We start from the raw sequence: 16,073 nt of genomic DNA on the forward strand, positions 1-16,073 counted from the left end.
CACTTGCTTTTAACACTTTTTAAATCTATAAATTAAAGCAAAATCTCTATCCGAATACAAATGAGTGGCCCAGATACTAGAAAACGATATTCCATGGTTTTGTCCAACTTTTTCCCTAACTAATTGTAGACATAACGCCATTATTAGCCAATTCTTGTTTTGGCCCCTGCAGTATCAGTAAAGACTACAAGGTTTTCAACCATAAACATATGACCTTGCCCAGATACACAATCATGTATTCCAAGATTATAGGTCCATGCTTTTCTAAGGTAAAATGCTACACTAACAGTCAATGATGGTGTGGGTAAGGTCTGTTGCAAGTAAAATTAATTTATGTCTTATTGCAAAAATGCAATGCCATTTTACTTGGAGATTTTTAATCAGATTCATTATCATTATTTAAACTTATCAACTTATCACTTATCACAAGATAACATTGAAAATTCATAAATATATATATATATATATATATATATATATATATATATATATATATATATATATATATATATATATATATATATATATATATATATATATATATATATATATATAATCATATGTTTGTAACAGTTTAGAATAGTTGTATTTTGAGAGTTTTGAAGTTTATATTTGTCAGTAAGTTAAAAGTATTGTAAACAAGTTGGTATTCAATAAAGTTAATTTCAAAGAAGTGTAACAATATTAATTAATTAATTAAACATGAAAAACAAATATAAAATAGTAAAATAACAAGAAAAATTGTAGCAATTGCATTCCAAAATGAAAAAGAAGAATAGCTGTTGCAATCTGGCATCTGGTTGTTTTGAGTGTTCTGACTCTATTGTCAAATCTATCCGCTAATCTATTAAATGGAATTGTCAAAAATTTTTCTAATATTGAACTGTAATTAGAATAGAACAGAATAGAAATATGCTTTATTGTCACTGACAATTGTACAATTTTATGGACAAAGCTTACAGAAAGTCAAAAAAATAACAATAACAATTAAAATTTACTAAAATTACATAAATCTAGAAGAAGAAGAAAATTATTAAATGAAAGAATGCAGGGAAAAAGACCTGTTGGAAGACCTAAAAAGAGATGGGAAGATGAAGTCGATGAGGATGCCAGGAACTGCCTGGTGGATGGATGGAGAAGAAGAAGAAGTTTTACATTACATAAATCGTCAATATAACAAAATAAAAGATAATAAAATATACAATCCATTGCAAAATTTAACTAAATTGCAAATTGCATAATCAAACCTTAAGAACTAGTTTACGAATAAGCTTAAGTTGCTGCATGTGATACCCAAATATGATATATAAAAGAACTTTAGTTGCTTGTACCTAAACGTACTGTAATTTCTTAGTTATTCGTTAAGAAACTCTTCCACTGAATAATATGGTCTTTCAGATAGATAGGCTTTTGTCAATTTACGGAACTTAAGTAAAGAAGTTGTAGATTTAAGTTGCAAAGGGAGATGGTTGTATAATTTTTTTGCCGAATATAATATAGATTTCTTTACTAACTCAAGTGGATGGTATCAAAATACACATCAAAGCTTGAATTTCTGGTGGAGTAGTCATGATTAGGTCTTGCTGGAAAAACATGTAGGTGTTTATGAATTAAGCAAACAGTTTCTACAATATATAAAGAGGGAAGAGTTAAAATCCCGTGATTTTTGAAGTAGCTTCTGCAATGTGTTATTCTACTTCTATACCAAAATGATACCATATAGCTCTTTTTTGTAATTTAAAAATAACATCAGATTGCGCAGCTGTACTAGAACCCCAAAGAGGAAGGCCATATCAAAGATGAGACTTGAACAAAGAAAAATATGTTATTTTGGAAGATGCTAAATTGATTTCTTTCGAAACAGATCTTATTGCATAGCAGGCTGAGGCTAGATTCTTACTTAACAAATCGATATGAAGGGATCACTTAAGGTTGCTGTCTATAAAAATACCAAGCAATTTTACAGAATCAATGATACTGACCTGGCTGTCATTAAGAAGCAAGGGTTCAAGAGCTCCTTTATAGGATAATGCTACTGTCTTATCCATGTTAAAAGAGAGTAAATTAGAGTCGGATGAGGTTTCTATTTTAAGGAGATGAGAAGTTATAATTGCATGACGAGTTGCAATATTAGAGTTCCTCCAGGTAATACTGGTATTATCAGCAGAAAGAAAAATGTTTCCATTGATTTTTTAAGTTAGTGATGTCATTTATAAAGATAAGGAAAAGTAGAGGACCCAGTACTGAACCTTGTGGTACTCCAAATACAATGCTTTTGTGACTAGTCACTATCATTTGCTCTAACTAGTTGTTTCCTATTCCTCAAGTAAGATTAGAACCAATTCAAAGAAATACCTCGAATTCTGTAGAAATTTAGTTTTTTTATTAAAATGTTGTGATGTACACAATCAAAAGCTTAGATAAAAAGCCGAACTGACTTTTTGATACAATGTTGTTTTCAATGAGAAAGGACATAAGTCGGGCTTTTATAAGTCTCTCAATAATTTTGGATAGGACCGGTAGTAAGGCAATAGGTCTATAGTTTCAGACATTAGATTTTTCAGCACCCTTATGAAGAGGAATAATAATGACTGTCGTTAGGCACTCTGGAAATATACCTTTTTCAAAGGAATCATTAATTAGTGAGACCAACACATTTTTTGAGAGATTTATGAAAATTTTTATGGATAGTCCATCAGTACTGCAGGAAGATTTGCTTTTCGATACTACTGATTGTTTGGATCAGTTCAGATTTATCAACTGGTCATAAAGAATGAATTTGAGACCTTTTTTGAATTGGAGAGATAATAAATAGGATCTTGTTGTGGCAGAATAGTTGATGTTATATTTTACTCACATTAACGAAGTATTCATTTAGAGTTTCAGGGTTTGGAAGAGAAAATATTTAAGCTGTGTTAGTTTTATTTCGAAGATCATTTGTTATGGACCAAGTTTCCCTTGCAACATTTTTAGAGCTTCCCAGACGATTCTGATAGTACATTTTTTTAGCTGTTTTGATAAGTTTTAGATAGGTTGCTCTGCACTTGGAGGTGTATTCAGTGACAAAACGTTGGTAGTAAATTTTTTGATGTACAGTAGTGAACGCATATTCTTGGCTGATATGAGGATAGCTTTGGTACTCCAGGGTAGTCCTACATTATTAATTGTAGGGCACACATTAAGGGATGAGAAATCTGAGACAATATAATCAATTGTGGTAGATGTTGTTTTAGTAATTCTTGTAGGAGAAAAAACGTACATTGTGAAACCATATGATTCAAATATATTGACCAAGGATAATTAAGTAGCATAAGCAACAGGGTAATTAATATTCAAATCACCACATAGAATCTTTCTGCTTTTATTGGACAGGTCATCTAACAAATTTAAAACATTCTGAAAAAATAGTTGCATGGAAGAATCAGGTGATCTATAAATGCAAAGAATGTATAGATTAAGATTGTTGTTATAAATTAATGTCGAAAGAAACAAATCATTAATCGTTAATGTTTTATATAAATTATAAAATTGCAAAATCCATAAAATAATATAATAGAAATTTACTTTATAAAAGCTTTTTTTTTAAAGTAAATTTACTTTTTTGGTTAAGTTAAACTTAAATCAAGTGGTAAGTATTTTCTACACTTGCTTTCATTACAAAAACATGGTTTTATTGAGCAATATCCACTACTGTCTGTTTGTTCTTCTCCATAATCATATGTAATCTCTGTCTCTGGTTCTAGATTTTTATTAGCAAATATTGCTATAATTGGCATTGCATTATTTTCTTTAACAATAACTAATTTACAGTTTGGACTACAACTGTGATTTATATACCTTCCAATATTGCCATATGTTGTAGGGTCAATAAATGTTTTTAATTTATAGTGATCAAATATTTCATTAACACATAATATATAATTCATTTTATATAGTTTTTCATACAATTTAAACCTAGTTTTAGCTTCAGCTTCTGTCAAAACTTCACCAGCATATTCACACACAAAATTTCCAGCATGTATTGATCTTGTTGTAAATAATCCAAGCCCCTTGTTGGTATCTGAACAAGGTTTTACCATTAAACCTTTCCTGGGTCCATACTGAACTAATCTGTTCCCACAAATCGTTTTTGAACAAGAACAATTCACATTACATTCAAATAAAGGTAACGCAGCTTTGGTCTCATGCAGTTTATAATTTTCTATGTCCAGTACATTTTCATACTTATAAACACTTCCACTATTTGTAAAGCACCCACAACTTTGCATACTGCATTCATTTAGGCAATCACAACTTAAAACTTCTAGATATAATTTTTCTGCTTCTTTAGAAGGGATACTTCGTGGAAAATATAATACATTTTCTATTGTGTGTTCATATTCATCGCAGAACTCCATAATAACACAGTATAAATAACAACTAACAACTTTTTGTCTATACTGTGATAATAATTTTATTTATTTTTTTTTGGTTAATTGAATTAAGGTTATGTTGTCATTTTCTTCATAATCCTATGAAGGCCTATTACCTTCTAGGTAGATATCCACTGAAATATTTATTCTTTTTTTTTATTTTAAAAATTGTGGCGATTTAGTTAAATATATAAGTAAATTAAAAAATATTGCCATTATGTCGCTCGTGGCCACGGTTGCCTTAAATTTTGCTTTTTTATTTTTTACTGTGAACTAGGTGTTCCAACTAGTATAATGTTCATCCTAAAAATGCTGTCCATCCATTTAGAACATATAGACACCGAACAACACCGTTGTTCGGTGATATAGATTAGTAGGTATGGGCTATTTTACCAGTAGGTATTAAAGAGCTGCATTAAGCTTTTAAGATATTTTTTGTTTTAACGACGTACCTAATTATAGCATGCTCTACTTTGACTTTTATGTCTGTGTCTGGTTAGCGATAGATAGTTACGCAACTTGTAAAATATCGGATGATTCTTTTAATGATGTCTTTGTTAAACTTTCTGCTTTACGACCGTCGGTATCATCCACTTATGAACTTATGAAAATGGTGTCTTTTCAATTTTCATCGATCTTGATCATGTGTTTGATATTTTGTAGAGCTTTAGTGAAGTCGAAACTTGAAAAAGAACTTAGTTCTAGAAAAATAAATTAAAGACTGCCGGTGAAAGGACAGCATTTTTCACATTCTTCCTTTTATTTACAAAAATTTTATGGGATATTTTATTTAAATGATAATGATATGTATTTGATCCCAGTTTATTTTTTTTACTAACTCGATTTCATTTTTATCTAATTTTTTGCACACCAACTATGTGTTTGCGTTTAAACAAGTTACTTACATTACACTAGCCATTATATAATAGAGTCTCTGAAATGTCTTTTTAAGTAACCTACAAGCACTGATCAAAAAGTTTCACGATTAATGCTTAACAATTATATTTAAAAATATTATAAATCATTAAATATTCTTCCCTTCAACGTACCTTTGTTGGCTTGAATGATTCTGATAACGGTTCTTGTGGAATGCATCCAATGCACCCAATTTGATGGTGCACCTAATTCCCATTTTCCTTTTAGATAAAAACACAGTGAGCGTGCTTTTGAAATTATATTACCTTTTCCGTGCCTTTTTAGAGATCAGGGAAGTTTTTGGTTTCAATTGAGATAATTGGACTTTTGTGTCCAAGTCAAAGCCTTTAATCCACGTATCGTTCCCAGTGATGATGCGTTTTAAAAAGATTCCATTCCATGTGTATATAGAAGTTCTGACAAACCTGAACTCTGCGTTGTTTTTAGTCCTTGACAAGAAGCCCTGGAACAAACTTTGCAGCCACCCAGTGCATATGTTGTGTTAGAATTTCTTGGTATCACCAATGAAATGTTGCATTCCTGGCTAGACTACGATTTGACGACTTAAGAATTTATACTCTTTTAATATGCCCTTCATCATTCCAAAGTCGATGATCGTCGTGAACGTGGATTGACATCCGACTTTCTGTACACCTGCTGAAGCACTCATGATACCGCAACAGACTGAAACATTCATTTTCTAATGATAATTCGAAAACTATAATTGTAATATACAGGGTGATCGAGTTTTGTGAAAAAGTCCGTTATATATGTTAATATAGGAGATAATAAAGAAGTTATGTAAACAAATTTTAAAGTTGTAAGCTTCACATTTTAAAATTAGTTACAAATATACAGGGTCTTTCGTAACACTATACCGCATCAAAAATATATTTTTTTAATGAAACACCCAGTATTTTATTCTAAATTTAACATCCACTTCTTGTTACAAGAATATACAGTTTTTTTCTGTTATACAGAGTATTTAAATATTTATAACCAAATTTCGATGAAAATCATAACAAGTTCAACACCATGTATAATTGAAAAGGGTTACGAAAGCAACAACCTGTTGTAGCCATAGTTTTTTAAAAATAGTAAACAGTTATAGAAATAAGTAATTTTGATAACATTAATTGAATCGAATACAGGGTAAGTCAAAACGCAAATAGGTACATTATTTTATTGGAAATTTAAATGGATCACCTTACATTTCATATCACTACAAGGTACTATTCTTCTTCTTTTGGCATCATAACTCTGGATGGGTCTTTGCCTGTCAGGCTATGTCCTTCCATTCAGATCTCTCTTGGGCCCTTCTCCTCCATTGTCTTATATTCATGGTTTTCAGGTCGTCTTCCACGTCATCCAACCATCTCGTCCCCGGCCTTCCTTTTTCCGCCTTCCTACCGGCTTCCACTGTAACATCTTGTCGTTTTCGTGTCTTCCGGTCGCTGAACATGCCCCAGTCATGACAGTCTTTGACTTTTCACAAATATTACAATGTCATACCCTTCATTCAGTTCATTAAACTCGCCGTTTCTTCTGATTCTCCATGTGCCGTCTTCCTCTTGCACCGGGCCATATACTCTTCTCAGTATCTTTCTTGGTATCTCCTATAATAACGAATATAGCGGACTTTGCCACAAAGTTGATCACCCTATACTTATTTTAACATAAAACTTAACACAAATGCACAAATATCGAAAAATCACTAAATACGATTCAGAAAACAAAAGCAACTGATAATCAGAAAAACAGGAACTTGAACTGAGTCATGCTAAAGATGCCAGCCCCACTACGATCTGTTGCGGTTGTGTCACGTGATTCAAAAAGACCTCCAACTTAATGTTTAATCCTCGTATATGTTATTTTAAACAATCTTTTAAATCTACCTATTGTTGGTTCACTGCGGGAATGTGTGTTTCAAATATATTACATACAACAACTTACCGTTACAATAACTTCGAATTTAATTTAATTTACATGAACAAAACGTATAAATTAAACAAAAAATAATATTAAATTCATGGCTGTCTTGCTCTACCTATCGATATAAAGATATACTACACATCTCGTCTCTTTTAAGCACTACTAGGAAATAATTATTATTTTGATTATTTTGTATGGATCTTTTACATAATATATACATTACATAAGATATTTTTTTAGCCTAGTCATTATATAAGTCATTTAATGGGCCATGAAGGTCCAGGTAGTATTTTGTCTGTACTTAAGGCTCGAGGATGGTCCAATAATTTAGTAGCCGGAAGTAAACCTGCTCCTAGAGGTATAGGCTTTTTCGCCATAGCCGTCGATTTGACAGAAGAAGGCATGGACCACATTGATGAAATCATCGAATTAGTGTTCCAGGTGTGTATAAACTCCTATTATTAATTTTTATTTTATTTATATTAGGAGGCTGGACCTACATAGGGTTGTAAAATCCAGAATGATGATGATGATGTTGAGGTTGTGCGGCTTGGCTTCTAGTTTGAGGATAATTATTCTATAGTTAACAGCTTGGAATTCAAAATCTGATTTTTGTTAAAATGTATATTACGAAATAAATCAAAATATATTTGTGCAGTTTGAAAACTAATTTACTTATTACAATTACTAATTTACTAATTTTTATTTTTAGTATTTGAACATGTTGAAAAAAGAAGGCCCACAGCAGTGGGTGCAGGATGAAAATAAAAATATTGGACATATGATATTTAGATTTAAAGATAAAGAATCTCCTAGAACATATATCTCGTCGTTAGTTCATAGTATACAAGTAAGTCATTTTATTGTGTTTTAAAATTGAATCAGTTTGAAGTTTATTTATTTTTAAGGAATATCCAATGGAAGACATCCTCAGTGCAAATTACATGTTACGTGAATGGCGTCCTGATCTTGTTGAAAGTGTATGGAATAGTTTTGTTCCAGATAATGTTAGGTATAGTATTTTAATTGTTTCCCTAGTGTAGCGGTTATAATTTGCCTATCACATTGGGTATCACTTATAGGGGGTACTGGGGGGGAAACTGGGGACAGAAATTACTGGGCTGGAGATAGGGTAACCAAATAAACCGAAACGTCTGCGAACAACTACTCTTATTTTGGTTGGAGAGCTAAGTCGTAAGTAAGTGAATAAAATAGGGACTGGAAAGGGGTAACTACAAAGAAATGAATCAAAAAAATACTTCGATCACTACGAAATATCAACTGTTGTAAAATTTACCATCATAGAAGACAACCAACAGATTTTATTATAAGACAGTATAATATCAAACTACTATCTACACAGATCTTCAGAGAGACTATATAAATTCAAAAACACCCATAACCGAACATTCGACTACCGATTTAGACCAACCGACATATAACGGGGAAACACAAAGGCTGCAAATAGTGCACTTATTTGAGTTCAATTACGGAAGACATATACTAAAGTTGCAGAAATTTTTTTATAATGCCTGCCGAAGTCGCAGACGAGTCTTTAGAAAGAAAAAATTATAGATCATGACCTATAAACATGGAAACTAATATATCATAACAAAACACTAACCGTAAACGCATGCGCTTTTTGGTAGGTCTTTTGATTATATAATTTTTAAAAAATGTAAATCTTACTTAATTAGTAACATGAATTAAACGTACATATCTTTTTTTAGAATATCTGTGATAGCTAAGAAATTCGAAAATGAACTTAACGAGACAGAACCCTGGTATGGAACTAAGTATAAGAAAGTTGATATTCCCAAAGAAACTATAGAGGTACGTATAATATAATTAAATATATATATATATATATATATATATATATATATATATATATATATATATATATATCTAATCTATCGCCATCTACAGTCAATCAAAAACGACGCGTGGCACTTGGGGATAGCGCGTTATTACTAGAAGATTTAAACAAATAATTTTACATCTGCGTTTACTGAACTAATTAATATTTTTTATAATAAAATCACACCTTTAAGTTTTTTCAGTTTAAAAATTTTTAAATTTAATTTAATTTAATATTATTTAATTTTATTTACATAATTTTATTTAATTTTACTTAATTTCAGTTCATTTTATTTATTTTTTTTGTATTTTTAATGTTGTTTAATTTTACTTAATTTTGTTTAATTTTATTGAATTTTCATAATTTTATTTAATTATACTTAATTTTATTTAATTTTACCTAATTATTTTTAATATTATTTAATTTAATTTTAATTAGTTTTATTTAAATTTATATATTTTTTTTAATTTTGTTTAATTTTATTTAGTATCATAAAATTTTGTTTATTTTTACATAATTTTGTTTAATTTTAATTAATTTGATTTAATTTTAAGTAATTTTATTTAAAAAAGTTTTGTTTAAAAATCCTTCATAAAAGGTGTATAATTAAAAAGGACCTTTCAGGATACATCACAACATAACGTTTTCGAATTTACTAGTCAAGAATATAGACGCATATAGGACATTTCAAAGGGGCGATTTGGTCAATTATTATACTTCAAAACACTCCTGACTGCATAAACTCAAACCGTGGCTGTCGGCTTAAAACCATCATGAAAAATACAGTTAGGGGGAAGTGGGAATGTAGTACGAATGGAACTGTTTAAGTGTTTAACCTATGCATCCACGCTTAATAAAATTTCCATGCCATTAATTTGCAAACTGTCTTTTTTTGTTTTTTTTACAATAAAATCTTTATTTTTAATATATTAAATTGTTAAATTTTTAATTTTAAACTTAAAAAGGTATGAAATTTTCAATATTAAAAGTAAAAATTTTTTTATTACATGTAAATAAAATTTTATAACTTTGAATTAAAAATAGGTTTGTTTCAACACAACGAAAAACCGTCACGTAACTTTTTATTATACTGTTTTCCTGTTCAAAATTTTACAAAACATTTTAAAAATTTTTCAAAATATATTCAACCAAAAATCTCATTTTCTCAAGACTTTTCATTAAACTTTTTAAAATATGTTTAAAATTATTTCATTAAACAATTATCCTGTTCAAAAAGCATTCAATGAAACTTGACTAAATTTTGAAATTTTCCATTTTGCCAATAGGTACTATTTAATCTTGTTTTAAAATATCAACTACTAGTAAAACATAATTTTCACAAAGAGAGTTTTAATTATAATATTTGTAGATTTGTACATATTTAAATTAAACATTTGAATCACAATATTTTTTCTAAAAGAATTAAAATAACATTTTATTTTCTTCAAAAAATTTTATAAAACGCAAAAATTTAATGCTATTCTACGACCACGCAGCATCTACATATCAAAATATCTAAAGTTGCATTTGTTCCCCCACTCGTTCATATTTTAGAAGCAGTAATACCGTTGACATGACCGCTCCCTAGTGGTACAAATAAGGAACTAAAATCTTGATCAACGTCATTTTATTTTTATAATAAGTATATAAGTAAATGTATGTATATTATGTATATTACTGTATACCGCTAGGTTACTACATGCATCTAGATTGTTCGAGGCACGCTAATATGAATTCGGGTCTGTGCAAAAACATAATACCGAGCGATAGGAAGTATTCACTTCGATAATAAACTTCTTGCATGTAAACAAAGGAAATATAAAGTAACATAAAGCTTTAAAAGATTTTGCTTAATAAATCTTTCCTCACAATTACAGTAATCTATATTTTTAACAATTTTGTGAAAAAATTAGCAATTGAAATCTCAGTTCTGAGACTAAGAGTTCTAAACGTCTTTTTAAATTATTGTACTGGTTTTTATGCTAAATAATCTTTATTGGAATGTTATACAGTTTGTTTAGAAGTATTAGCAGGTAATTCTTTAAAAGATTCTTATTTCGATTTTTTTATAGAGAAAATCAATATATACGCGGGGGATTTTTTCTTTCTCCTTATTTTCTTGGAGAATTATGTGTATGGATATTTTGCAAAATACTTTTTTGTTCCCTCTGCCGATTTCACTTCTTTTGCTAATGTTTAAATGCAATGGTATGTTTAATATTAAGCAAATGCAACGTACTATTAACATTTTAATATTTTTCCCTTTTTAGGCGTGGAAACAAACTGGACTGTGTCCAGATTTGAAAATGCCCGAAAAGAACGAATTTATTCCTACAGATTTTAGTTTGTATCCACTGGATGAGGATGTAAGTGAGAGGATTTGATGTTATATACCACGAAGTATATTCTTTTTATTATTTTAGGTTACCGAATTTCCTGTAATAATTGAAGATACTGCGCTGACCAGAGTATGGTTTAAACAAGATGATCAATTTTTACTGCCAAAATCGCATCTCATGTGCGATTTCGTTAGGTAAGTTTTTTTCTAAAAAATAAACTGCACACAAAACAACAAATCGCAAAAAAACAAATTTTATGTTATTTACAAAAAATGTAGGCAATAATATTCTCCAGGCATGGAAAATATACCGAATTCTACAGGGTAATTATCTACGTGATAAAGTAAACATACAATTTTTTAGATAAGACACCCTGTATATTTTCTCATATATAGATTCCTCTCATAATCCTTGTTCTTACAATATCAAGTTTCATACTACTATACAGGATATTTAACGAGCTATGACCATTTTTATTTCGACATTGCTATGAAATGAACACCCTAAAGAATACATAAATAATTATTTATTTTATATAATAAGATAAACAATATGTTCTAGTTTTCAAACTGAGTTTAACAGAAATCATTGAAAAATATTCGTATACAGGTTGAACTACAAAAGAAAATTACGATTTTTTTATATTTTTTAAATGTGCATTATATTTTATTTTTTTAAATATTTCATTTATGATACTCTTTCATTTTTATGAAACATTCCGTATACCTAAACTCGTTATTTTTTAGTTTCCTTCAAATTTTGTGAATACCTTTACTTCAATTTTTGTAACTAGAAATAACTTAGTATTGTGTAATAATATAATAAGATTATTGTTATTCGATAAAAAATGAATAAAAAATACAAACAATAACAATACGTAATGAATGTAACAATTAATCTGATATCAGGGAAATAAGTCTAAAGTAAATGTTCAACGTGTCCACCTTCCACGTCTATGCAAGTTTGTAACCAATATTCAAATGACCGAACCACATTTCTTAACAGATTTGTAAGTCAATATTAATAAAAGCTTATCTTCGTTGTTGGAGACTTCTGGTACACAAGGTTTTTTTATATAGCCCCACATGAAAAAAACAATTTTTGACAATTCCAGTGATCGCGGTGGTCAAACAGTTGGTCCTCCTCTGCCAATCCTCCTCACAGGAAAGTTATTATTGAGATGATTGTGAATAAGAGCAGTGTGATGGACTGGAATACCTTTATGTAAAAACCACGTTCTTTTTCGATTATTAAGTGGAATATTTTGAAGTAGTAAAACAAATTATTATGCAGAAAATCCAGATATACAGCACTATTCACACGACCGTCAAAAAATGTGGGCCAATCTAGTCCCCAACAATACCACCTCAAAACATTTATAGACCACCAAGTTTGACTATGACTGTTAATAAAGTAGTGATGAAAATTTTTCGATTCACTGTTCCATTTTTGTGAAATATAGCCTCATCTCCAAAAAGCATATAATCGAAAAAAAAATCGGTCGCTAGCGCTTGCTGTTGAGATTATTGACAAAAAGTTTAATCTGCGATGATAACCATCGACTGTCAATTCTTGATGTAACTGTATGCGGTAGGGATGCATTTTATGTTTAGGGAGGATTTTTGCCTCCGAAATTTGATTAATGTCATGTTGACGTGGGGATCCACAGTAGTAGCTTACTACATAATATTCGTTTTCTTCACTTGTAATAGTTTTCTTCACTTGTAACAGAGGTTCTCTCATTTTTTTCAGATACAACTGACCCAGTGCGAATAAATCGATTCATTAATTTTTCAAAAGCTCTTACGTTTGCCTTCCTTCGGTCAAGATATCGCTGTTGATATATTCTGGATGCAAGTACGCAATATCTCAAACTTTTTCCTAATATCCAGATCATATCTGTTAATTCTACTACAGAAAAAATAATTTTTAAAATTACAGGCAAGCCACACATACCGATTAAAAAGGTAATAATATTAAAACTGTCATTTTTTCAAAGCCCACTCTTTTGCCGTTGTTAACTGATATAAGTGGCCTTTTACTTAATAATAATTGCTCGTCACAATCGACAGTTATGAACGTTTTCCTAAAAACTTGTATAACATTAATCTAAAAACTGTTATATTTACTGCATATTATTTTGATTTATGTTCTGTATTAGTTATTTGCTGAATAAGAATAATTTTGTTATATTATTACACAAGACTAAGTTATTTCTACTTACAATAATTAAAGGTATTCTACTTACAACAATATGCTTAATCATATCTACAAAATGTTTTTTTTATTGTTATTACAATAAGGTTCGAAAAAAAAGTAGACATCTATCAACCGGGAAAACATGCTGAATTTCGTAGTGCCTATTTAACAAATAAACGTTTATAATGTCCTAAGATCGTGATTGAGCAAACGCTGGAATACAATAAGATCTTGATATTTATTTTCGTAGATTTCTGGAAGTCATTTGACACTTGGAATATTCTTATGCAGAATGGACCACATAATAGTCTCAACATATTTGCTTGTTCGGCAGCTCTTCAACAGCATCTACATAACTGTAATTAGGAGCATAAGACTCCACACAGACGGTCAGAAACTAAATATAGGAAGATGTGTTAGGTAACAAGACATCATATCACCAAACTTTTAACAGCTATTCTGGAATGTGCCTAGAAACCAGATTGAGATGACATGACGTAAGAATAAACATTAATGGATAGATTGGATCATTTATGTTTCATTGACAATATTGTTCTAATCTCAGATAACCTCGCGACGGACTCCAAATAAGAAAACTAAGGCACTGTGTTGTAAGATTTTTGGCGAGTGTGTTTTGCCCATTATAATGTGCAGAGCCGACACATTTAATCGTACGGCAACACCAACATATAAATTGGGAATCACTTAAAAAAAAATAGAAAGACCAATGATCAAAATTATTAACGCGGATAATAAAACGAGGAATAACGCCCAAGAACCTTAATACGCGACAAGACGGTAAAATTCACAAACTAACTCTAGTGAAACTGGGTTGGTCATGGGGCAATCATAAATGCATCAAGCATATGGGCAAAGAAGGTATGCAAGAAGAAAGTCATAAAACAAATAGAAGAGAGCACCTACAGTTGACTTTTATTATGTATTCAGATTATTTTGCATTAAGATAATTATTGAATGCAGTGGCGGACTAACGCTAAAGCGGGCCCTAGGCAACATTGTAATTCCATTCCTATTTATCCATTCCTAAATATTGTTTATTAAAACAAACAATAATACTTAAACAAATATATCCAGATTGATTAGATATTTAATAACTGTTTCTTTATAAAGTAATGATAAACCATTTAATTTTTGTTGGTCTAATGTGGATCTTAAATTTTTTTGTTCTACTGATAATAATCTTTCACGGCTTGCATTGCTTATTGGAAGTGTTAAATAAATGATTCGGAATGTGTTTAAATTTGGAAATGTTGCAATAACATTTTCCTGAATAAATGACCACATGGCGAAATAATATTTTATTTATTTATAAAAGTCTTAAATTGTAATACTTCGTTTTTCATATAATTTTAATTTCTCTATTGAAGAGACACTAACATCACTACTATCATGAAAAATTGTTTTGAATTTATTGTTAATAGTTTAATATCCGTCAGATCTTTATGCGATCAGTAAAGAATCGCCTACAACAACAAAAATATTAACTTTAAAATGTTCTTTGCTACTGAATCTTATTTTATGTTCTGGAATTTCTTGATGACATAGTTTTCGTATTTTCTGCCGTTGTTTATCATTAGTATAATGCAATATCTTATTTTTCTGCTTCTTTTTCCAAATTGTCAAAATCATGTTCAACAGTTTGTATGAAATCTATCAATAAATCATATATTAAAACTGCTGTATTTATGTATTTGTCTTTTTGTTAAAGAGTTTTGTTTGAAACATTTATTATCTCTCAAATCTTTTCCCATATAGCAAGTAACAGTACATACTCAAATTTATCAAATTTTTTTATGTAAACCGGCAGCTTCGGACCTTGTTAATGGTTTTTCATCTTTGTTTAAGAAACAATGATGTAAACAATGTTTAATATCTTCATAATTTCCCTTTAAGGATTTCACAGCATCGGAACGAGCAGACCACCTGGTGTCACAAATAGATTTAATACTCAAGTGTTTCTTCTTACAAATTTTTTAATGCAATCCACTTGCATAATTAATTATAAAAAGGAAAAAATTAAAAACTTAATTTTCAGGCCCCAAAAATTACCTTAGTCCGCCTCTTGAAAGATGTTACTAGCGTTAACCGGAAACTATCACTATTTTTAAAGAGATTCTGAAGTTGTTTTCTTGTAACATGTTTAAGTTAAATATTATTCTATATAGGATTGCTTTTTATGAGGATTACATTTTACATTTTTGTTTTGGCGTTTAGATTTCGAATCTGCAAATCTTTTTAAAAAAAAAATTAAATTAAGAAATTAGATTATAATAATCTGTAAATGTTTATACATTGAATAATTTATAAATTTGTAAATATTTAAAGGTTAAATCTAATAAAATTAATTTTTTTGGAAACGATTTTCGGATTGGAAATGGAAACTGGAAATCCTTT

The 16,073-nt window shown here is 29.6% G+C and overlaps 1 protein-coding gene across 2 annotated transcripts in view; it reads left to right on the top strand.

The window, feature by feature from the left end:
• Window positions 1-16,073, top strand: part of Ide (Insulin degrading metalloproteinase) — a 163,888-nt gene that overhangs the window by 129,201 nt on the left and 18,614 nt on the right. For both annotated transcript variants that reach the window (XM_072529962.1, XM_072529963.1), the window contains 6 exons: window positions 7,500-7,700; window positions 7,972-8,109; window positions 8,168-8,271; window positions 8,990-9,092; window positions 11,391-11,486; window positions 11,544-11,653. In XM_072529962.1, the coding sequence (XP_072386063.1) occupies window positions 7,500-7,700; window positions 7,972-8,109; window positions 8,168-8,271; window positions 8,990-9,092; window positions 11,391-11,486; window positions 11,544-11,653 (752 nt within the window). The remainder of the gene's footprint in view (window positions 1-7,499; window positions 7,701-7,971; window positions 8,110-8,167; window positions 8,272-8,989; window positions 9,093-11,390; window positions 11,487-11,543; window positions 11,654-16,073) is intronic.

The sequence above is a fragment of the Diabrotica undecimpunctata genome, chromosome 4 (assembly GCF_040954645.1).
Source record: "Diabrotica undecimpunctata isolate CICGRU chromosome 4, icDiaUnde3, whole genome shotgun sequence".
In the NCBI taxonomy this organism is placed as follows: Eukaryota; Metazoa; Arthropoda; class Insecta; order Coleoptera; family Chrysomelidae; genus Diabrotica; species Diabrotica undecimpunctata.